The following is a 20,753-nucleotide window of genomic DNA, read 5'->3' on the forward strand; positions in this document are numbered from 1 at the left end:
ATATTTTAAAGCTCTTATAACTATTATTCTGTGAAGTAGATTATCCTGTGAGAATAGGATTGAACCAAGTTTGTCTAGTGAGTTTTACAAACTCAGAATCTTGGGCAACTAGGAATGAAACCTCTGATTTCTATTTATACAAACTGGATCCATACCACATATTTTAAGCCACTCATCATGAGAAAAATTAGTTTTGAGGGACAATACAATTAATTAGAAAAAGGAATATATTTGGGGTTTAAAGGTAGGGTGATGAAAACGTGAACACCACTTACTCCTCTAAGATACCATACATATATGAAATACAGCTAGCTTTATCCACCGATATTTTGATTAGTTTACTTGAAGTAAATTTGAATTTTATATCAGCTGGCCACTCTCCTAAACCACCTGGAAGGCACTTGTCATTTTAGGATGATACTGTCCTGGGTTTAGTTGAGAAGACTCTTATTTTGAACTCAGGGAAAGCCTGTGTTTCAATCTCCAGAGCTGTCTTGTGAATAGATCAGTGACTGATGTTCCTTTAACAACTCAGTTTATTTTAAATTTATCACCTGTACTATTTACAATTATTTCCTATTTCTTTGAATTATATAGCCAGCCAAAGACAGTAAAAACAATAAACAAAAGTATAAATAAATAAAATAGCAGCTGAGCAACAATAAATTCAATTATTTCAGCCAAGAAACCATCAGGTGGATGGTTTCCACTCCTTTTCAGTTTTCAAATGAAAGTTGAATGCATTGAGTAAGGCGGTGAACAATAATCTTAAGATTCCTTCCAGCTCCTACATTATGTGTTTCCGTTCACCATCACAAGGGAAGTTCATGAGAGATTTGAGCAAATTCCCTTTTTTTTTTGTCTCCTGTGCCATAGAAGCCTGAAGCAGTGGTTCTGGGTAGTGGTGCCTTTTTATAACTGGTGGAGCCAGACAAATAATTGCAAAGTAATTTTGGTAGATCCATGGAATGGCGTAAAAATAACAATGACAATAGTTCTTAAAAACTGAAACAATATATACACAACAATGTGAAGCCAGAGCTGCCTGAACTTTAGCTGGCATAGGTCTTCATATACATCACGTTCTTTCCAAGAATTTAGGATGTAGTCATGTATTGGTATGGTATATATGTAGATTTAAGCAGTGAGACTTTTTGTAATTGACAGATGGAAATTTATCAATGCCAGATTTCCTAAGTACCTAACATTTTTGATATGACATCCAGTATAGTGATAACCACTGGGACCACCATGAAAGATTATGCCATAAATTTTCAACTTTGAATATCAGATCTTGATTCATTGTGATATTTTCCAATTCTTTGTGTTCTATTTTACTATCCCTGGTATTGTCACATCAATTATTCACTTTTTCCTCTTTTCAACCAGTTAAATCTGGTGTGTATGTGTGTTATGTGCCAAGACTTTATCTGTTTGTATTCAGAAATCCCAAAATCCCACAACCTGCTTATTCTCACTTATTTTTCAATTTTAAGTTCCGACCAATTTTTCATTAGTGATACATAATTATTTTTTACAGATGTTCAAGTGAATCATTTTGGTGATCAGTTTGTTTGATCTTCTTGCAGAGTAAATGTTCTATTGCACAGGTGACAAACTTGCCGCATCACGTTGCCGCCACATTTAACTTTTTCCCCATTCGTGGAGCTGGGGTGGGCGTGGCCTGCACGTGACACATCCAGCCCATGGGCCACTAGTTTGACACCTCTGTTCTACTGTTTCTTCTGGTTCTTTGCACAATTTGTACTGTGATAATTTTTCAATTCTGGCCTTAATTGCATTAGTGCTGAATAGCTTGCTCTTGAGTTCTTCAGTTTCTTTTTTTAATGTTCTAGTTGTAAGCCACTCCTAAGGTTTTGTCTTTATCCACTTTCTCGATCTTTTGTAGAAATTGACCATGTAATGCTTTTTCTTGCCAGCATTCTGTTTGTGTTTTTGTTACATTATTTCAATATTCACATTTTGTTTCCTGTACATTCAGTAATTTCCAATTTTTTAATTTGCATTAATGCTTGTTCTTGGCTGTCTTTTATATAACCAACATCCACGATTTTCTGGAAGAGCTCGTGACAAATATCATGAAAATTCTACACAAGTTTATAGAGAATATCTATAGAACACCTGAGGGACATCTACTGTAAGCAAATAGTCAGATCCAAATGTAATCTCACTGAATGTGCAAAATTGGTCATAGAAAAATTGCCAAGTTATTGGGCACAATGGAACTCACAAATTACATAGTATATTTCCTCTGACAAAAAATAAAATGAAATAATGTGTTCCTACATTAGCCCAGAGCACCTCACAACATATAGAATTCTTTGAGTAGCAGAAGGTATGTATTCATATGCACATATCTGTAGTTGTTTGGATCCCAATCAATATTCACTGTTTTAAATTCCTTCTGACAATTTCTTGGATATGAGCATAAATGCCAGCAGTCCATGATTTATGCTAAACAAAACAAAGCTACCTCCAAAAGAAGTCAAAATCATTTTTTATTAAAACTACACACTGTTTTAGATAAACATTTCAATTTCAATGCATATTACTGGCCTAACAATTGAAACATATGTGTCAGAACAAATAGCACTGTGCATGCTTTGGAATATAGTTTTTGTTGCACTGGTAGAGTAGACATTGCCACATTAGTCTGTACTTTTATCAGTACTAAAGTAGTGACAGCAGGAGCAGCGCTACACAGAACATTCTCTTGGTTTTCTCAAAAGAGCTGAAACGGTATTTTTACCTTTCTTAAATGCAATAATCCTAAACGAGGAGGGGAGAAAAGATGAAATTTTATGTGGCACAATTCTTTTGCAAGTTATTGTGAATCAAAACTGATAGATTACTTAACTGCAGGAAGTCTCAGTGCAAAGAACAAGCTAATGTTTGCAGAATGAATCTATAAGTTGTTTTGATACATACCAAAAAAAAGTAATATACAGACAATATTAGTAATACCTGCTATATCTTTCAGTCTAAAAAACTATTTTGAACATCAGTACCTAGTCTATTGTGCCCAATATTGAATGTTTTAAGACACGACATATTTCAGGGCCAACTTCACAAAAAGAGGGGTCACTGTAAAGCGATCTGCTTAAGCCCATCAGTCACACTGGCTCATAATTCACTTTGCTCTAATTGCTCACCATGCCATGCCTGCACTGAATTTTGTTAGCAAAACAAAGTATGTGCAAACAGCAAAATATCAGCCTTCTCTAGTCTCCTCCCTAACATACAGCCTCTTCCATTCTTAGTTAATTTAGAACTGAAGTCCCAGTATATATGTAAGATTCCCAAGTTGAAGAAGACTGGCCTAAATGAACATCCATGCTATCCTTTTTGTCATAAGAGACATAGATTTTTCAAATCTCAGAAATGGATTTTGGTAAACACATGGCAATGTTTGTATGATCATGTCCCAGCTTAATAAACAAAGTTACACTGGAATGTTGTGCACTCATGAACAATCACTTTGTTCCTCCATGTGATCAAATCAACAAGTCTCAGTAAACCACAGCCTCTTACAACATCCCAATTGGGAATCAGTGTTAATGGTGTCTAATAAGATAGGATGTAGAATCCATCTTTAAACAATGCTTCATAATTCATCTCATTTGAAACATACTAGCTATAGTTTTTCAACCCAAACTATGGTTCACTGACATTTCTGGCTTGTTTCATCACATATAAAAAGCAAACCACTTATGTGCCATGATTTTATTTGGAAGAAGTAGTATGGAATGCGTAGCATTGCGAATTCAGCTCAGTCAAGAAGCCATCTCTGCTTCCAGAATTATATGGTGGCAGCAGAAACCTCCCTTGCAAAACTCATAGAGGCTTTAACGCGTCACCTCTTTCTAATCAAAATAGAAGCAATGCACAGCGTTGCTATTGATTAAACCATAACTGGGATAAGGGACTAAGTTTTCATAAAATACAAGATTTGGTCAGTCTCAAAAGCAGTACATGAAAGCCAGATTCTGTATTTGTTAAAACTAGTAATTATATTGCCTGCTCAATTCAGTATAGAAAGTATAATTTTAATATAATAAAAGAAAAAAAATATTTATTCATACCTTGTGTTAACTGAACGGAACATTTAAAGCCAGTAAGATAGATTTCATACATCACAGGTTTTAATGATATACATAGCAAACTAAAAACAACCTTCACTTTTTATAATAGAAAGTAATTACTTGAATGATCAGGGATGAAGTACTGTTAACATAAGAATGTGTCACTTTCAATACCTTTGGTTGACTTGGATGATATTTCAGCATTTCATGTGAAACTATGAATAATTTCACTGCTGAAAATTCAGAATGAGTTTTATTCCCAAAGAAAATGCACATCAAAAGAAATCAAAAGGTTAATTTCTTTCCCTTGTATTTAAAAAGGAAACTTTTGAACACCTCTAGTGTACCTGAGCATTTTGAAGGAAATGGTTAGGCTGTGATGTCTGAAGAATCACAATTATTTAAAATGGTATCATTTCTTTTTCACTCCCAAAGTGCTTGTATTTCTCTCTATGATTAGAAGAGATTGGAAGACATTTTTACCACAGCGAAAACACACATTCTCCTACAAGTCTAAACTTAAAAGACATCTGTTAACAGAAAAGTTACTTCAAACAACTTTCAAGGGTAATATTTAATTAATATGATGTACTTCACTAAAGGGATATGCATATCAAAAGAAAATGGTTTGAAAAGCAGAGGCAACATTTCAGCATGGATGTATGTCTGTAGAAGGAGGTATAATAATTTTTTGTGTGTATTTCTTGTCTGGGAGAGTTGAAAGCAAAGCAATAAAGAGAAAACTGACCACTGTTAAATTATAATATTAAACAGGCACCTTTTTTAAAAAAGTGAGTCATCCTTCAATTCATTCTAAAATATTGTCTTGTGTATCTGTTTGTCTCTGGTTTCTAAAATTAATTTAAAATCCACATTATCTTCTGCAAGCTACAGGAGAAAAATATCCCTTACCAAACTAAATTCTAGAAGAAAATCTGCAGCTCAAAAAAAATAGAGATAGCAAGTTGTAAGAATTACATTTTTGCAGATAACTATAGTCCAGCTATGTTTTAGAGTGCAAGTTCTTTTGTCTTGTAAAGAGCTGTTGTAACAATCCGGCACAATATTGTGAGAATGTTTATAATTTCTGGGAGAAAGCAGGGGTGGCGGCAGGGGAAGTTATAAAGTCTTTATTGTGCTTGAACTTAATTGTTCCAACATTTTGCTCCCTCATTCTTAATGGGGGGAAAAGACACAAGAAGCCAATTACATTCATTCTTCATATCTACTGTCCCAAAACTTGAGATTTCAAGGTATCTTTTAGAACTGAATCCAGAATCAGTGGCATATCCAGCGCTTGGGTTTCAATAATAGCAGACTTTTTTTTTCTTTTTCAAAGATGGTATGCTTTTAAGTGTAACATGTTAAAATCTTCAGTGATGATGATGATGATGATGTGCAGATTTTCCCAGGAATTCCCTAAGAAGGGAAAAAAGCCAGCTGTTTATTGTGTCAAATATTTTGCTATTTTAGGTTCATCCATTTCCTCTTCTCCCCATATCTGTCAGCATACTACTGTACTGTACTACTTCCTTTCCTGGGTGGCTCAATGGTAGGCCTTGTTTTTTTTTAATGCTATGAGAAGGAGAATACACAAACATCTTATCAAATCTGTGACCTGATCTTTTTTAACAGAAAACTCTTGTGGGAGTCCTTTGCCTTTACATAGCTGGGAAGACCCTGGAACATAAATAATGCAGTCTGGGGGAAAAACCAGGAGTCTACATCTAACAAGATTAAAAATAAAAGACCAGATACTTCATCTTGTCACCAAAGGTTCAGGGATTATTCCCAAGAGTTTGACTTGCTCTAAGACAAAAAATATGATATAAACTGACAGATCACAAGAAGGGAAGCAGACACACAAATTCTTCTACTCCTTCTGCTAAACATTCATGTCATAAAAACAATGTCAAAATATTCCACAGTATCGCCCTCTTATATCTCTGTAATACAAAATACTATTGGAAAAATTACCCTTCAGAAGTCTAGCAGACTACATCTGCTAGAATTGCCAATCGGCTCACCCCAGTACATATGAATTACCCCTTTAATTACCGTAATATTCGAGGTAGTTCTGGGCTCTTGTAGATGTATTTATGCCTGTATCCTAGCTCTTTGTGAAATGGAACAAACTGCACTTTGTAATCACGAAAGTTCCGAGATGGGGCAGCAATGTTGTATAGCTGTGAAGATATTTAAAAGCAAATGCTTTCACCATATTAAAATTAAATACAAGATAATACAAAATTAAATATAAGTGTTCTTAAGCTGGGGACTTGCTGTAATGTTCAAATTTTTGGACCTAAGAAGTTTAACAAAAGTTGAAATTACAGAAAAAGGGTCCCTTAGCATTAATCAAAATAGCACTAGCACTTACTTATAGAACGCTTTATAGTGCTTTACAGCCCTCTCTAAGCGGTTTACAGAGTCAGCAAATGGCACTAATACACTGTTATAATGAATAGTTCTTTATTATCTTTTCTTTACTGTGTATGCTGCTCAGTGCCACAAATTTGTGAGATCAGTGGCTATATAACTATGATAAACAAACAAACTAGTCATTCTGGCCAAAGGCCAAGGAATGATGAAAATTACTGTCTAATACGTATGACAGGCACAGAGTTAAAACTAAAGTTCAATTTTTCCCTTGTATACATTTTCCTGACTTTTCATTCTGTAGTACACAAAGACGGATCCTCTTTGATTGCACAGACTTAACTGTTTCTTTGTCTAGATGCAGGACAGCTGTCGGCTCCCATTTCACCAATTCCAACAATGATGACTAAAACCAAGTCATGGTGATAACTCCAGATTACAGGCGAATATAAAACCATGTACATGTCACACTGTATTTCACATTCTTCTCTGATAACCCCTAAGTGGAAGACACTGTACCAGAGGTGTCAAACTTGTGTCATCATGATGGCGTCACATGACATATCAGGACTTTTCCCCCCCCCTTCACTAAACCGGACGTGGGCATGGCCAGCGTGTGACGCATCCGGCCTGTGAATTTGACAGCCCTGCACTATACCATCTCATTCTCAGCAACTTTAAAGGCTACTGTGCAGAGATGGAAAGAATAATAGAGAAAAAGATTGCTTCGGGATTATACAATGACAGACAAGGCTGCAGCTTTGGATCTTAGAATAAGGAGGAGCAGAAGGATTATCAAGGAGGAATACACAGATCTGGTCCATACTTTTCTAATTCATCTAGGACAGTGATGGCTAACCTTTTTGCCATTGCGTGCCAAAAGCGAAGGGGAGCGCGGGGGGGGTCGAGCGCATGCATGCCGACACCCATAATTCAATGTGCTCCACCCCTCATGGATGCACGCGCGACCCCTGCCTTTGACACACAATGGCACAGTGGGCCCGGTAGGCCTGTTTTTTTGCCCTCCCCAGGCTCCAGAGGCTTTCTAGGAGCCTGGGAAGGTGAACGGCTTTCCCCACCTCCCCGGAGGCCAGAAACTGCCCATTTCCCGATTTCCGGTGGGCCCAAAAGGCCCAAAAATCAGCTGGCTGGCATACGCATGCATGCTGGAGCTGAGGTAGGGCAACACTCGCATGCCCACAGATATGGCTCCGTGTGCCACCTGTGGCACGCGTGCCATAGGTTCGCCATCATGGATCTAGGATAACTGATATTTGAATGAAAACACATTTTAGAAATAGTTTCCTTGACAATATAAAAGACAAGTAAGACAGAGTTAAGTTATTTGTCTCCACCAACAGTCTCTGAAAATGCATTTCTTCCAATAGCAGCAGTCAAGGTTTGATGTATTATCAGTGATTTGCCCCACAGAAATTAAATTGAAATAATTCAAGATCTGTTACTATTCTAGCTCTTTCAGGATATTTATAAAGTTATGGCAGGGGGAAGAGTTAAAAAAATGAAGCAGCACCTTTTTTCCAAGATGAAATGGAACCACAGGATCATCTTCAGCATGAAGGACAAGCAGAGAGCATGAAATATGCTTCACACTGTAAAGAAACCACACACCAAACAATCAGGTGAACAAAATATGAATACCTATGACTTTATTCAAGATTAACTGTTGGAAAGTTCAGAATCATAGAATTTTATGCTTCTGCACATTATTTTATTTCACTTTTTTGAGGTTTTGAAAAAATAAGTAGTTTCGCAAGTCTCCCAGTGCAGATTATTTGCATTTGTGCAATTACATTCATGGAAAAATAGTTAAAATAAAATACGCTGCAATTAAAAATGAAATAGCATGAAAGAATACATATCTTAATTTTCCAAGAAATAACTATCCAAAAGACTGTATCTCTGCTAGACAGAATGTTTTTCTTTGTTATAATGAACTGCTGGCTTTTTCTGAAAAATGTACATTTTCCTGAGGCCAAAGTAGCTGACCTGGAAAAGTAGAGATGGGTTCATCCATGACACAATAATTCTGTGTCAACCTTTCAGAATAAGTTTTTTTTCCTGTCACTGAAAACCTCAACCAGCAAGTGGTGGAGGAGGGAGTAAATAGATATTTTATTTACTTACTTCTCATCATTGGCAAACTTTATTCCACTTGATGTGATAGGGTCAAGGAAAAACCAGTCAAATCCTGGGAAATATCTATATATCTGGAAAAAATTTGCAAGATGTCACAGGGAAATCTTCTATTTATGATACAGGCATACAGGAGTATAAGAAGTATAAGAATTCATAAACACAACATTGTTCTGGTCACAAATTTTTCATGCCTTGTTTATATCCCAATTTCACCATAGGTAATCATTACTCATTGGCCCTAAATTGGGACCAGAATTTCTGCTGCTAAGTGAAAAAGTTGTTAGATAAAACATTATATGACTGTACCACTTAAGCTAATTGGCAGTCATTACTTGAGGCCTCATTCTTCTCCTGTCTCACTGTCTCCTCTCTGGTCTGGCCCAGGAAGCTTGCCCTGCCATGCTCACCTCAGCTTCTAATTCCTGCCATCTCAGCCTTTCTGTCTGCCCAGGACTCCACCACCACAACCACCACACCCTAGCTGACCTCTGCCATCTTCCTTCTCCTGCTGCTGACAAGGTATGCCCAGCCACGAGGTGTCACAGTAGCCTTGTAAGGAAGAAGATGGCAAAGGTCAGTTGGGGCAGCAGGAGGCTGCAGAGGTAGCAGAGTGCAGGACAGAGGAGTGCAAGGAGGAGTGTAAAGTAGTGAGGACAGCAGGGACAGTGGAGTGCAAGGCAGCCAATAAGGCAGATAGGAGAAATAGGGAGGTGAGTGAGGGGGGAGTTGAAGCACATGCTGCAATCATAAATGTGGTGGCTTGCCAAGTGCCTAAATTTTGATCACAAGGGTGTTGCAATGATTGCAACTTTGACAACTGGTCATAAATACTATTTATTCAGTACGCTTGTAAATATGAATAGTCACTAAATAAATGGTTATTAAGTAAGGATTACCTGTACCACAATACACTCTACATAGGCTCACTTTGCAAAGTGCCTGGAAGCTAAATTGGTAAAATATGGCTATTAGTTTGCTAACTAATGCTATTGGTAACTAATGAATAACAATGAGTTCACTTGATAGCCATGTTTAACTCTTTCAACTGACAATTTAACGGGATGCTAATATATTGGCTAAAAGATTTAGGGCCTGATAATGTGATGGGGCCATCTCTCCCACTATAAACCTGTACAGATATTTTAAGAACTACAGGACAGTCCCTTCTGAAGATACCCACACTTGCTGAGGCCTCTCTATTAGGCTGAATTGATTCTTTACATTTGGACCCATCCCATCTTTAGAAAAATGGTTAAGGTGTATTCCTTTAGCAACAACTTGACACATAAACTGAATTATAGTAATACCAAAACAAAAAAGCATAATAATGAATCTTATTGAAGGATACTTGGTGCTCTTTAAGCTTAGTTGTTTTCTTGCAGATGTTTCATTACCCAACTAGGTAACATTATCATGCAATGTATCTTACTGCGTATATAGTGTATATATATGTATATGTATATGTATATGTATATGTATATGTATATGTATATGTATATGTATATGTATATGTATATGTATATAGCTGCCCTTTCAAATAATTCAGGACAGTATATAATTTTTAAAAAGTACAAAAATGTCATATGAAATATAAGTATTTTTATGAAAATATTTTCAAAAGCCTATATCAAAATTTTGATTTTGTTATTTCATTAGACAGGCCCACATTTCTTGAGATTTCTTAGCCTTATGGGAAGGGCAGGAATTCTTACCCTATTTTTGTGCTTGTGTAGTAAGTGGTAGAATTAGGCTGACCTTGGCAGGGTCAAGCCTATTTACTACTTGGACATAAACATCCAAGAAATATCAGGGCTGAAGGTTAGATTGGGACATTTTAAAAAAACCACACACATTCTGGAGGATGGTAATGGCAAACCACTTCCATAGTACTACTAAGAAAACTAAATGGAGTTAAACTGGATTTGAAGATGATTTTATTCTCTTGTAGCAGTGAAGGAAGTATTTCTTGGGATCATATTGGGTCCTTCAGTGCAACAGGAAGAGGAAAGATTATAACTCTTTCTTCTAAGGTTAAGATTAAATACATTATCTTTATTGGGGGATTCATTCTGTTTGTAATGTGCCTTTTGAGGGAAAAAAAAGCTATGCTGTTTGAAAACTGACCAGTGTGATAAGAGGCAGCTTTTTCTTCCATGCTTTAGTTCTACTCTGTCTGATCACATTATACTTTCACAGTACTCCTTTTTCACACTTTCATTATACTAGAGCAGTAATTCATTATAAATGGAAAAAGAACTTTAAGTAGAAACATATAGTTCCTCCAACTAAGTCTAGAGGCAGAACTCTAATTATTATGTCAGACAGGGTTTTTAAATAGCACCAGTTATTCCAAGGATGTTAGCATTGATCTTGGCAGCATCTTTATTTTCAGCAGAGTCCTTCTTACAAGCTGCTACACTAGAAGATGCGTTTTAGTTTCTGGTGAACTATGAGGTTATGGGTTCATTAGAACTAACATTAGGAGGTTAGCTAATGTTTCAAAGTCTGTTCAAAGTACAAAGTAACACTCACTTATAAGTTCCAGTATATACATACAGAATGTATCTGTAACTCCTTCAATGAATATTTCTTCTGGCTATGAATTTGAAAAATGTAGAAATATCGAAGCATATCTCCAGAGTGTTAATGCTTATCATATATTCTTACTCTCCTTTCCAAATGACTTCATTCCGAAGGCCAATTACCTGGAACTATACTATCAGAAATCTCACACAGATTTTTTTTTTTCTGAATATATCCACTTCATACATGGAACTATTTCAATCTTTCTGGGCTGGAAAAGCAAATGGCAGAGGAAACAATATTTTGCACGTATGGGAAAAAATGAAACAAAAAATCTTGATATATGTTCCTTATTGGATATGTTGAAAATTCTCAAGTAAATCTAAATATGACAATATAATGGGAATTTTAACATGTAAATCAGTACTTACAACTGAAAAGGGGTGACTTTTTGCTTCTTCACGTATGTTTGTAAAAGGTGATTCTAATATCAGGGCATCTGGGGGAGTTTCTGAAAAATAAGGAACATTGTCCATTTCAGCCAAACTATTGGTGCATCCCTACAAAAATATGTCTTGCATCCACCTTGAAGGGCATCTGAGTAGTGCAGAGAAATGCAAATCCAGAGATGGAACTATACATAGAGACATGATTGCAAGAATACTTTCTGGCGTTCAAAAATTTGCCATTATTTTCAATTTCTGTATGGATGAAGCAGTATGTATTATTACATTATTTTTTAAAGCCACTTGGACAAACTACCAAGGCAGTTATCTGAAATGAATAAGCTCTGACTTAAAAAGAGTTCAGGAGAGTGTGATATCGTGAACTTTGATAGCATTAAAAACCTCTAAAATAAAATATCATAGGCTGAACAACTGGACTTATCTTTTGAAGATACAAATGCAGTTATGTTAACTTCTCTATCAGAATTGAAAAGTGTTAGGCAACATCCATCCATCACAGAAGAGCTGAGTAAAGAGGCTTTTTGCAGCTGCTAAAAACTGGAGGCAAGTACAGCCTCCACAGAACTTTGAACATTATCAAATTACATATGAGAGAAGAAAACAATGAAATGTATAACAAGAAAATAACTATGCTCGTTAATCAAATTTAAATAAAACATTCATTTTTCCGGCCTTCTCTTCCAATTGTCTTGCCATGTCTATCAACAGTCAAGTGTGAAACTTGGCCTGCAAAAAACTGCACACCATGATGGAGTCATTATCTCACTCTGACATTATAATAAAAGGGCAGTATTACTGCTAAATACTGACCTATTTAAACTCTTCTCAAAGGCAAGAGAAAATATGGAGGATATCAAATGCTCTTTGATAACATCATGTAGAAAAAACTATCTTACCTCTTTCACAAAGACGTCTTACTAGATTAGTTGCAACTCTAAAAGCAAAACAGAGTTAAGTGTTGATTACAGAGAGCTCTCACATAGTTCTCTTCTTAAACCTTCTTTACAACTCTACCCCATTTATCTTATCCCCTACTCTGAAAAACATGAGCTGCATAAAACATTAAGGTTTAATACATCACTTGACCATAAGAAAGCAGCAATGTGTAAAATTCCAGAAGCATAAACTGAAATAGTCCCTTCTCTGGGGGAATGAAATTGTGGAACTTTTAATATGAGGCCATAACATAAATAACAGCTATCTCTCTCTAATCTAAATTAAAGAAAGTATAAAGAGCATTCATAAATTGTTAATAAAACACTATTCATCAGATCAGTTTCATACATTGCTCCAGTAGAAATTAAAGTAGTAAACAGTAAACTATTGCTCAACATTTGTATTGCAAAGTTAATCAAATAATGTATAACCTCAAATCTAAGGTGCCTGAATGATATTAATCTTTTATTTTTCAATCTAAAGAAGCATTTGTATAAATCTAAATGCTTATGACTTTCTCTTATTCTAAAACTAAAATGTTTTGGATTCCAAGTTCTTCTCAGTCAACCCATACTGAATATGGGATATTTAGAGTATATTGTAAAAGTAATTCCCTGCAGCTGCTTTGCAACCCCACCCTACTTCTTTCGAGAACTTATGGATTCCATCAATAGAGAGGAGAGGAGAGGAGAGGAGAGGAGAGGAGAGGAGAGGAGAGGAGAGGAGAGGAGAGGAGAGGAGAGGAGAGGAGAGGAGAGGAGACTCCTTGACTGGAGTCTTTTTGTGAATGGAAGCGTCCTTCTATACACTGAAAGGCAACTTAAGTCCAACCCCTTGGCCCCAGGATGGGGGGGATGACCCAACACATTTATTAAATGACATAGGAAGAAACCACTACATATGGGATGTTTAACCTAAAACCTAAGAGAATCTAAATCTTTAAAAAGGGTATTTACTGGTTACATTTCTTATTTTTATTTTTAATGAGTATAGTTCCATTGGATGTGGCTCTATCTCTTTAAAAAAAATTTTTGCATATTTTTCCATTTAAACTCTGAAAAATCAATTTCCTCCAGCTCCTTTGACTATTAACAATAACAATTAAGTTTTGAATTTACCAATGTCTTTGGCAGCATCTGCACTGAGAATGGAATTCAAGCATGTGTGATAGAAAAGGAACTACAGAGACAATAGCTACAGCACATGCAAGTCTAAGCTCATTAGGAAAAGTTATAGCAATAGCACTTAGCAATAGCAATAGCACTTAGACTTATATATCGCTTCACAGTGCTTCACAGTGCAGAACTCTCTAAGTGGTTTACAGAGTCAGCATATTGCCCCCAACAATATGGGTCCTAATTTTACTAACCTCGGAAGGATGAAAGGCTGAATAAGCAAAAGGTTCCTGATATCAGCAAAGATATAGCTTTCATTAATGTCTTTGAAGCAAAGACATTAATGGGAAGATCAATCTATGGAAGTACAAAATATTCCAAAAGTATTCAGTTGACTCTGCCATCATCCACTTTCCTGTGGCAGGAACATTTTGTGTGTAGTCTTGGGGATACTTCTGCCAGCAGAATGCAAACCTTAAATGATGCCACTATTATTATTCTAAAATTTTGCTTAGATCATCTGGAAAATAAATGTTTACCCAGTGCCCAAGGAGTGTCCCCATATATAAACTGGATTGTCTCCACTTCTTGCTTTTATCCAGTCAAATACATGAAGAGCATCATAGGTCATCCCACTTTCTGAGGGAGTGCCTATAGAGTCTCCCCATCCTGAAAGAGATAAAAATAAATATTCCGAGAATCATACTTTAAGCTGCTAATCAAGATATAGGGTTTGGCTTCATGTTTCAATTAAGACCAAAGAGTACAATGAGTCAGGACATTGGAAATGAATAGGTAAATTCTCAATTACCTTTCATTTACTTGGAACAGGCTAAAATACACAATAAAATAAAATGGAGTTGACATAATGCAGGAACTAAAGTTGTACCAGGCCTATTCAACTGGATTCCAGTATGCCTTGAACTTTTCAAGGAGACTTTTCCCACTGAGCAGACTGTTTTTGCTAATGGAATTGGGTGTGACAATTTCTTTTACATCATCTCAAAGCTATAGCAAAAACGTTTTGAGAAATTTCCCTAATATCTCCAAACAGATTTTAAGGATTCTTGGGGGGGAGGGATGTAGTGGGGGGGAAGGTGCCATTACAGGATAAATTTTCTGCATTTAAAAAACTACCATATGAAAACAAACTCAGTTACCTGCCAGCTATGCTGGTTCTAGTTCCATTGGATCTAAAGCATCTTGGAATTCTTAGGATCCCAATTCCTACAATTCTCCCCCCTCAACACACACACTCCCAGCTAAGAATACTGAATAGGAATTGTGGGAATTGCCATCTCAACACATCTAAAGTGTCAGATGTGGGGGGGGGGTGTCACACTAAAAATATGACCTTCAATTGCAGCAAAAATTCTGGGAATATCTTTTCAATCATTTGAGTATGAGAAATGAAACTGACTTACAAGCTGAAATAAAATAAAAAAAAACTATCTTGTGAAAACTGCAAAGCTAATTGAAAGTTCATAATAAAGGGGTTTTTAAAATTAATTACTGCTCAAGAAAATTACGCTTCAAATAGACTGTTGTGTCCGTCTATGGCCTGATTCTTCCTGACAGGGAAAAAAAATATTCAACATTATATTGAAGTAGCAAATGCCCTACTTTAGGAACCAGACGCTTACTATGCTACTTTTTCACATTGAAACCTACAGATTTTTAGGAAATCTAAGATTATCTTCTGTTTTAAGCAATAATGAAGTTCACTTGTTAGCAGATTGAGTACATGAGGCTTTTTTCCATACAAACCAGCATTCTGGAGTGTTTTGAGCTAGGAGCAGAACTTTTCGGAGTTCAAAAAGTTGTTCTGGGCTCAAAATTTCCTGTTTCACATTCAAAATAGCAGCTTCAAAATAGGATATTTTGTGAACTTCTTCATTTGAGATCCAACATTTTGCACACTCCTGTCTAAACTAAACAATTCATTTGTAAACATTCTGTAATACATTTATAATTTACTTACAATTTAATTTATAAAAATGGGGAATTACTGAGTATTAACAGACCATGCACCATAATTGGGGGGATTAATAAAACACACAAACTCTTGCAAATTATGTGGTTAATGAAATTCAAGAAATAGCCAATAGGTTGGTTAAAACAAAACAGCCACCCATATTTGGGAACAAAATAACATTTCAGAAAAAAAATGTAGTCTAAGAATCTTACCTCTATAATCAAATGTGACTACATGGTAACCAAGAAAACTTAAAACCTGTAAGGGAAGAGAAGCAACTCCAAATAAGTTTAAGAAACTTTTAAAATAATAATCACTACATGCTAACAAATTTCTTCACTTTGACATGGCAATATACAAGGTTCTCATTTTTAATGCGAAAGTAGGAACTATTCAAGATGCAACCCTTCATTGTGGTGTGGTGTGGAATGGAACAGATCATAAAAAGTTTACAATATGATTTGACATTGTTCAGTAATGCAGAGTTTTGAGTACCTTCTGCTTATATTTCTTACTCTTACTTATTTCACCTTATCAGAGAAATGGATGGCATATAAATGAAATAAATGTTTCCTCACATATAAAATATGGAAAACAAATACGGATACATGTTGCTGTTAATAATATTGAATACTGAATAACAGTATTCAGAACATATGAGTAACAACACTGCAATTCCTACCTTGTAAAGTTCTACACGATGATCCCCTCCTCTGTTAAGAAATGTTGGGAAAGTAAAGTTAAAATCAATATAAAACATTGTGTTACATAATTTTCTAATGTCAGCATAAAAATGAGCTGGCTTTTAATGAAAAATCTGTTTGTTAGAAGTAGTTTAAGAGCCACTGATTTCAATAAACCCTTACTTAAGTCTTGACCACTTGCTAGGGAAGAAGCACTGTTAACTAGAACTTACATGATAATACTATTCATGTCTATTCAGAAGTCAGCCACTTCCTCAGAAATCAAAATTTGAACTGCAGATATTGAGCTAAATTGTGTCCAACTATAATTACAGCGCTTCACTCATATAGCCAGACAAGTTTCTTTCTATTCTTGCATTTGGAATGGCCTTCACAGTCCCTAGACTTCAGATCCAGAATACTAAGGAATATTTCTGAGCTAGAAGAGCTCTGCAAGGAAGTGTTTTTTTTAAAGCAAGAATAGAAGGCCTTTTAGCTGGCTATAAGAAACTTAAAAGCTATTACTTATGCCAAAGGAGATGTTGCTAAGAAGAGTGAAGAGTGAATATAGTTTCTGCATTTATCGTAATGAATGTTTCCTTATTTTGAATCTGTAAACAACTGCACAATAAATATACATTCAAATTTGTGGAACAATGCACAGTAGTATTGAGATCCAAAACATTCATCATGTTATCCGTAAATGCCAGCAAATCTATTAGGCCGGTGTCCCTTGCCCTAACAAAACCCAAGCCAGAATGATATATTAAAATCTATTTATATACACAAGTAAGGAAAGGTGCTTCACTCAAGAGAGGAGAGAAGCAGTTTACAAAGGCAGAAAATCACTTTATATACAGTTCAAACATATTGAGTTTGGAATGAATGTTTTCATTTGACGCATCTCTGATACAGCACACTTGCTCGTAACTAATGTGTAGCATGTAACATTCCATAGCATCCCATAATATTCTTAGTATGATCTTGATACTGCTCATCTTCACATTCAGGAGATGTGTTTCTCACATTTTGAGTTTGCAGGTAACTAAATTTCAAGTCAATGCCTTTCAAAGGTTTAAACCAGTTCTCTTATCAGGTTGTACATAGCTTTCTTTGTTCCTCCAAGAATTAGAAACATTAATCAAAGGAACTCCTAGTGACTGAAAACATTAATCAAAGAGGCCTGCTCTGCTGCTGCCATAACCACATTGTCTAATCTTGGGATCTAAACTGTGATACAATACCATGGAATCAGATATGATGAAAAGACAGTAAGAGAAATGTATTTAAAAATCAGCTATAGTAAACAAAACATATACTGGCTTCAGCATGAACATTCCAAACTTCCTGCGTACTTGCCCTGTTTAATGAAGAATGAGCCTTGAATAGATTTAAATTATGGGCATTATTTTTATTTTTGTGTTTTGCTTACCTAGTCCCTGCATTTCCGTGCAAATAAAGTATTACAGGGTTATTGGAACCCAAAATATCCTCGAACCACAGTGGGTCCTTCCCTTGAGCATCTTTCCATAAAAATGTGGGAACTGTGTGCCTAAAAGACATGGTAACAAGAATGTCATTGTTTCCTTGCATATTTTCATTCTATCTTAGTAACTTCCCTGCTTCAGAAGCCTACAAATGTGCAATAAGTTATATACAATATTTAGAATTAGAATACAAACCATTAACAACTGGTTGTGTGCTGAATCTTAAGCAATTCCTTCCAGAATTTCTAGAGTCTTAATTCAGCTGTTCTTAACTAAGGACCAAAGGATATTTCAAGGGAGCTACAAGTAAAAAATATGTAAAGGGGAGGCACAGAAATTGTATAGTAATACAAATACTGTCTTGTTGATGCTAGGTTCCCAGCATCCCAGTTAAAAATTAAGTTTGATCTGCAAATTGATGAAGCCTGGTTACCAGATAATACAACAATACTGCTGGCTTATGTAAGATATTTGGTCAATGACAAATTCAGAGAAGAAATGCTCTTCACTTGAAAATTTAAAACAGATACTAAAGGGAAAACAATTTTTGAAGAAGAATTATTTCAATAAGAATGATATCTCTCTTGACAATATTATAGCTTCCATGACAGGTACACAGAAAATGTATTGCATTTTTTAAACATGCTGTGCTATAAGTATTTTGTTTTTACTGCATAATTCACCGCCACCATTTGATTTCAAAAAATTTGGAAGGACTGGATATTCTGGCCTGGACAGTGGATCAATTTGCAATGGATACTGCTGACATTGACATTACATTGCAAGAAGTGCTCATCAAACTACAGAACAATATAGAAGTTGAAAATGAAAGGCAGTTAACTGCCTAAAATTAAATGTATGTCAAGATTGTCTGTTTCAACAGCCTTTCAATGGCAGTGATTTAAATACTTATCCATGAGCTACCACATATAATTTAATTTTACACTAAATAATCTAATTAACTGTGATCAAAGCTGCCATCTATGCATATTGCTGCTATATGAATATTTGAAAGTAAATAGGATGCATATACAGTACATTAGAAGCCTATTTAGTTTACACTAGCATAACTAATTCAGTTTTCTTTTGGAAAAAGAGTGCAAGCAATCTAACAAAGAAGGATAAGAACAATTCTCAGCAAACTTCTGCTTCCTTCCCTGCCATACTTGGGAAAAAGATGACTGACATTCTGTATTTTTTATCCTATTTAATTATATTAATTAAGTATGGCTTTTAAAATCAAAATTATAGTTCAGAATAAGTTAAGTGTGTAGCCAATAGCACAGATACATGAAGATGAATGCCAAAGATTTAGTAAGGGAGCAGCAGTTCAATACAAATTTGAAAATAACCTTTGAAATTAAAGAATTTGGAGACACTGCTTTGTTATATTTTATTTCCAGCCCCTATTTTCAAGCCTTACGATTATTGCAAGCAAATCTATTTATATTCCAAACACTTAAAAAGATCAATAAAGAAAAAATACACATAATGAGAACCAACTGTCTAACTTGTTTTACATGGAATTCATAAATTCAGAATCAGCATGGGTGGTAACTCCTTCTTACTTTCCATGGGGATATATCCCGTCTTCCAACTCTAACAGTACAAACTTCTAAAAATGGGTTTTCTTTAGGATTATACCAGGAAGAAAGAGTTAAATTTGTCTCTGCATGTCTATTGGGATTCTGTTAATTATCAGCATTCTTCCCACCAAGCTGATGCAATCGGCAATTTGTAAATTGTTAGTATTACACTGAAGTTCCTCAATATTTCACCAAACTGGCTCTTATTTCTACAAGTTGAAAACAAAGGAATGTTAAACAACAGTTTTGATACTTTTAAAGCAGTGGTTAGGCATATTATTTCAATTTCATGTTTACCTAATCAGTACTTTAAAATCATTGTTCTACAACTATGAAAATTGCTTTCATATAGGTAGATGAGACATGAAGGTGGGCTGGGAGTAAAATACAGAACAATGCAATCCTGGATATCTATAAACACTACCTATCATGAGCAGCAGCATGTGAGTCATTTTAGGACAAAGGTATCCCATTCCAATTCTTCAACAATCTTACAATATTCAAAAGACAATGGGGTAGATTTAAATATAACTGCCGCAGAGAGGATTCTCATGCTGATAATGTGTCTAATAACCATTATGTACAAAAAACTTAAGAGCTTTTGGCTTACTTCTCAAAGAAATTTGTATTCTCTTTGTTATGCTAAAAGTACAAGAAGAAAGCCAGAAATAAATGGTTCTGAATAGCTTTTACCAGGGTCCATATCTAAAAGCAAATTATTTGCCACAATTCTTTCATTATCATTTCAACTTTTTTTTTAAATAAATCTTATTAATCCAAAACTCAGAGAGAATTGCTTCTTTGCTGTGCTTTTCCAGTCTGGACTGTTGTTAAAGAAATCTGACAAGTGGTTAGACACACATAAACAGACTAAAATAGAAACAAGTTGCAAATCAGTTTTGAAACTCACTTTACTTCTATTAGTAGAATGCTGAATTAGCATTATGAGTTGCTACTCAGTCCTACATCATGCTTAGACTTTCAAAAATCTTCTAAGAGCATAAAAACAGTGTAGATTAGATGAAAGATTACAACAAAATGCTTCCCAAGAGCTAGTCCTGAGGAACATACTACCACAAAAACTGCAATCAATTAAATAAAACTTGAGTATCCATATTTTTAATCTCCTTTTAAAACTCCTCAAATCTTGAATTAACAACTTCAGTTTACTATGGGAGAAAAGGTACTTTTTTAAAAAAAATCTCAATTTCATATTCTTAATCTTAAACGAAGGATCCTGATCTAGTCTGTTAAGAAAGGTAAATACTTTTTCTCCCGATGCACAAAAAATAATTTCATATACCTTTATCATGTCATTCCATCTTACTTATCTTTTTTCTAA

The 20,753-nt window shown here is 35.3% G+C and overlaps 1 protein-coding gene across 2 annotated transcripts in view; it reads right to left on the minus strand.

Annotated features, from left to right (window-relative positions):
• Window positions 1-2,502: 2,502 nt before the first annotated feature.
• Window positions 2,503-20,753, minus strand: part of ABHD12 (abhydrolase domain containing 12, lysophospholipase) — a 32,526-nt gene continuing 14,275 nt past the window's right edge. The window contains exons 4-14 of one of the 2 annotated variants that reach the window (XR_011600653.1): window positions 17,771-17,890; window positions 16,338-16,368; window positions 15,868-15,913; window positions 14,220-14,349; window positions 12,526-12,563; window positions 11,594-11,673; window positions 8,628-8,710; window positions 8,014-8,092; window positions 6,162-6,289; window positions 4,451-5,522; window positions 2,503-2,790 (exon numbers count right to left, since the gene is read on the minus strand). Coding sequence is in view for 1 of the 2 variants with exons in the window: in XM_070947877.1 (XP_070803978.1) it covers window positions 5,477-5,522; window positions 6,162-6,289; window positions 8,014-8,092; window positions 8,628-8,710; window positions 11,594-11,673; window positions 12,526-12,563; window positions 14,220-14,349; window positions 15,868-15,913; window positions 16,338-16,368; window positions 17,771-17,890 (781 nt within the window). In the remaining variant the exon portion in view is untranslated. Of the gene's footprint in view, window positions 5,523-6,161; window positions 6,290-8,013; window positions 8,093-8,627; window positions 8,711-11,593; window positions 11,674-12,525; window positions 12,564-14,219; window positions 14,350-15,867; window positions 15,914-16,337; window positions 16,369-17,770; window positions 17,891-20,753 lie in introns of both variants that reach the window. The other variant, XM_070947877.1, reaches the window with a different exon arrangement.

The sequence above is a fragment of the Pituophis catenifer genome, unplaced genomic scaffold (assembly GCF_029215685.1).
Source record: "Pituophis catenifer annectens isolate HBS135680 unplaced genomic scaffold, rPitCat1.0.hap2 SCAF_1, whole genome shotgun sequence".
Taxonomy (NCBI): domain Eukaryota; kingdom Metazoa; phylum Chordata; class Lepidosauria; order Squamata; family Colubridae; genus Pituophis; species Pituophis catenifer.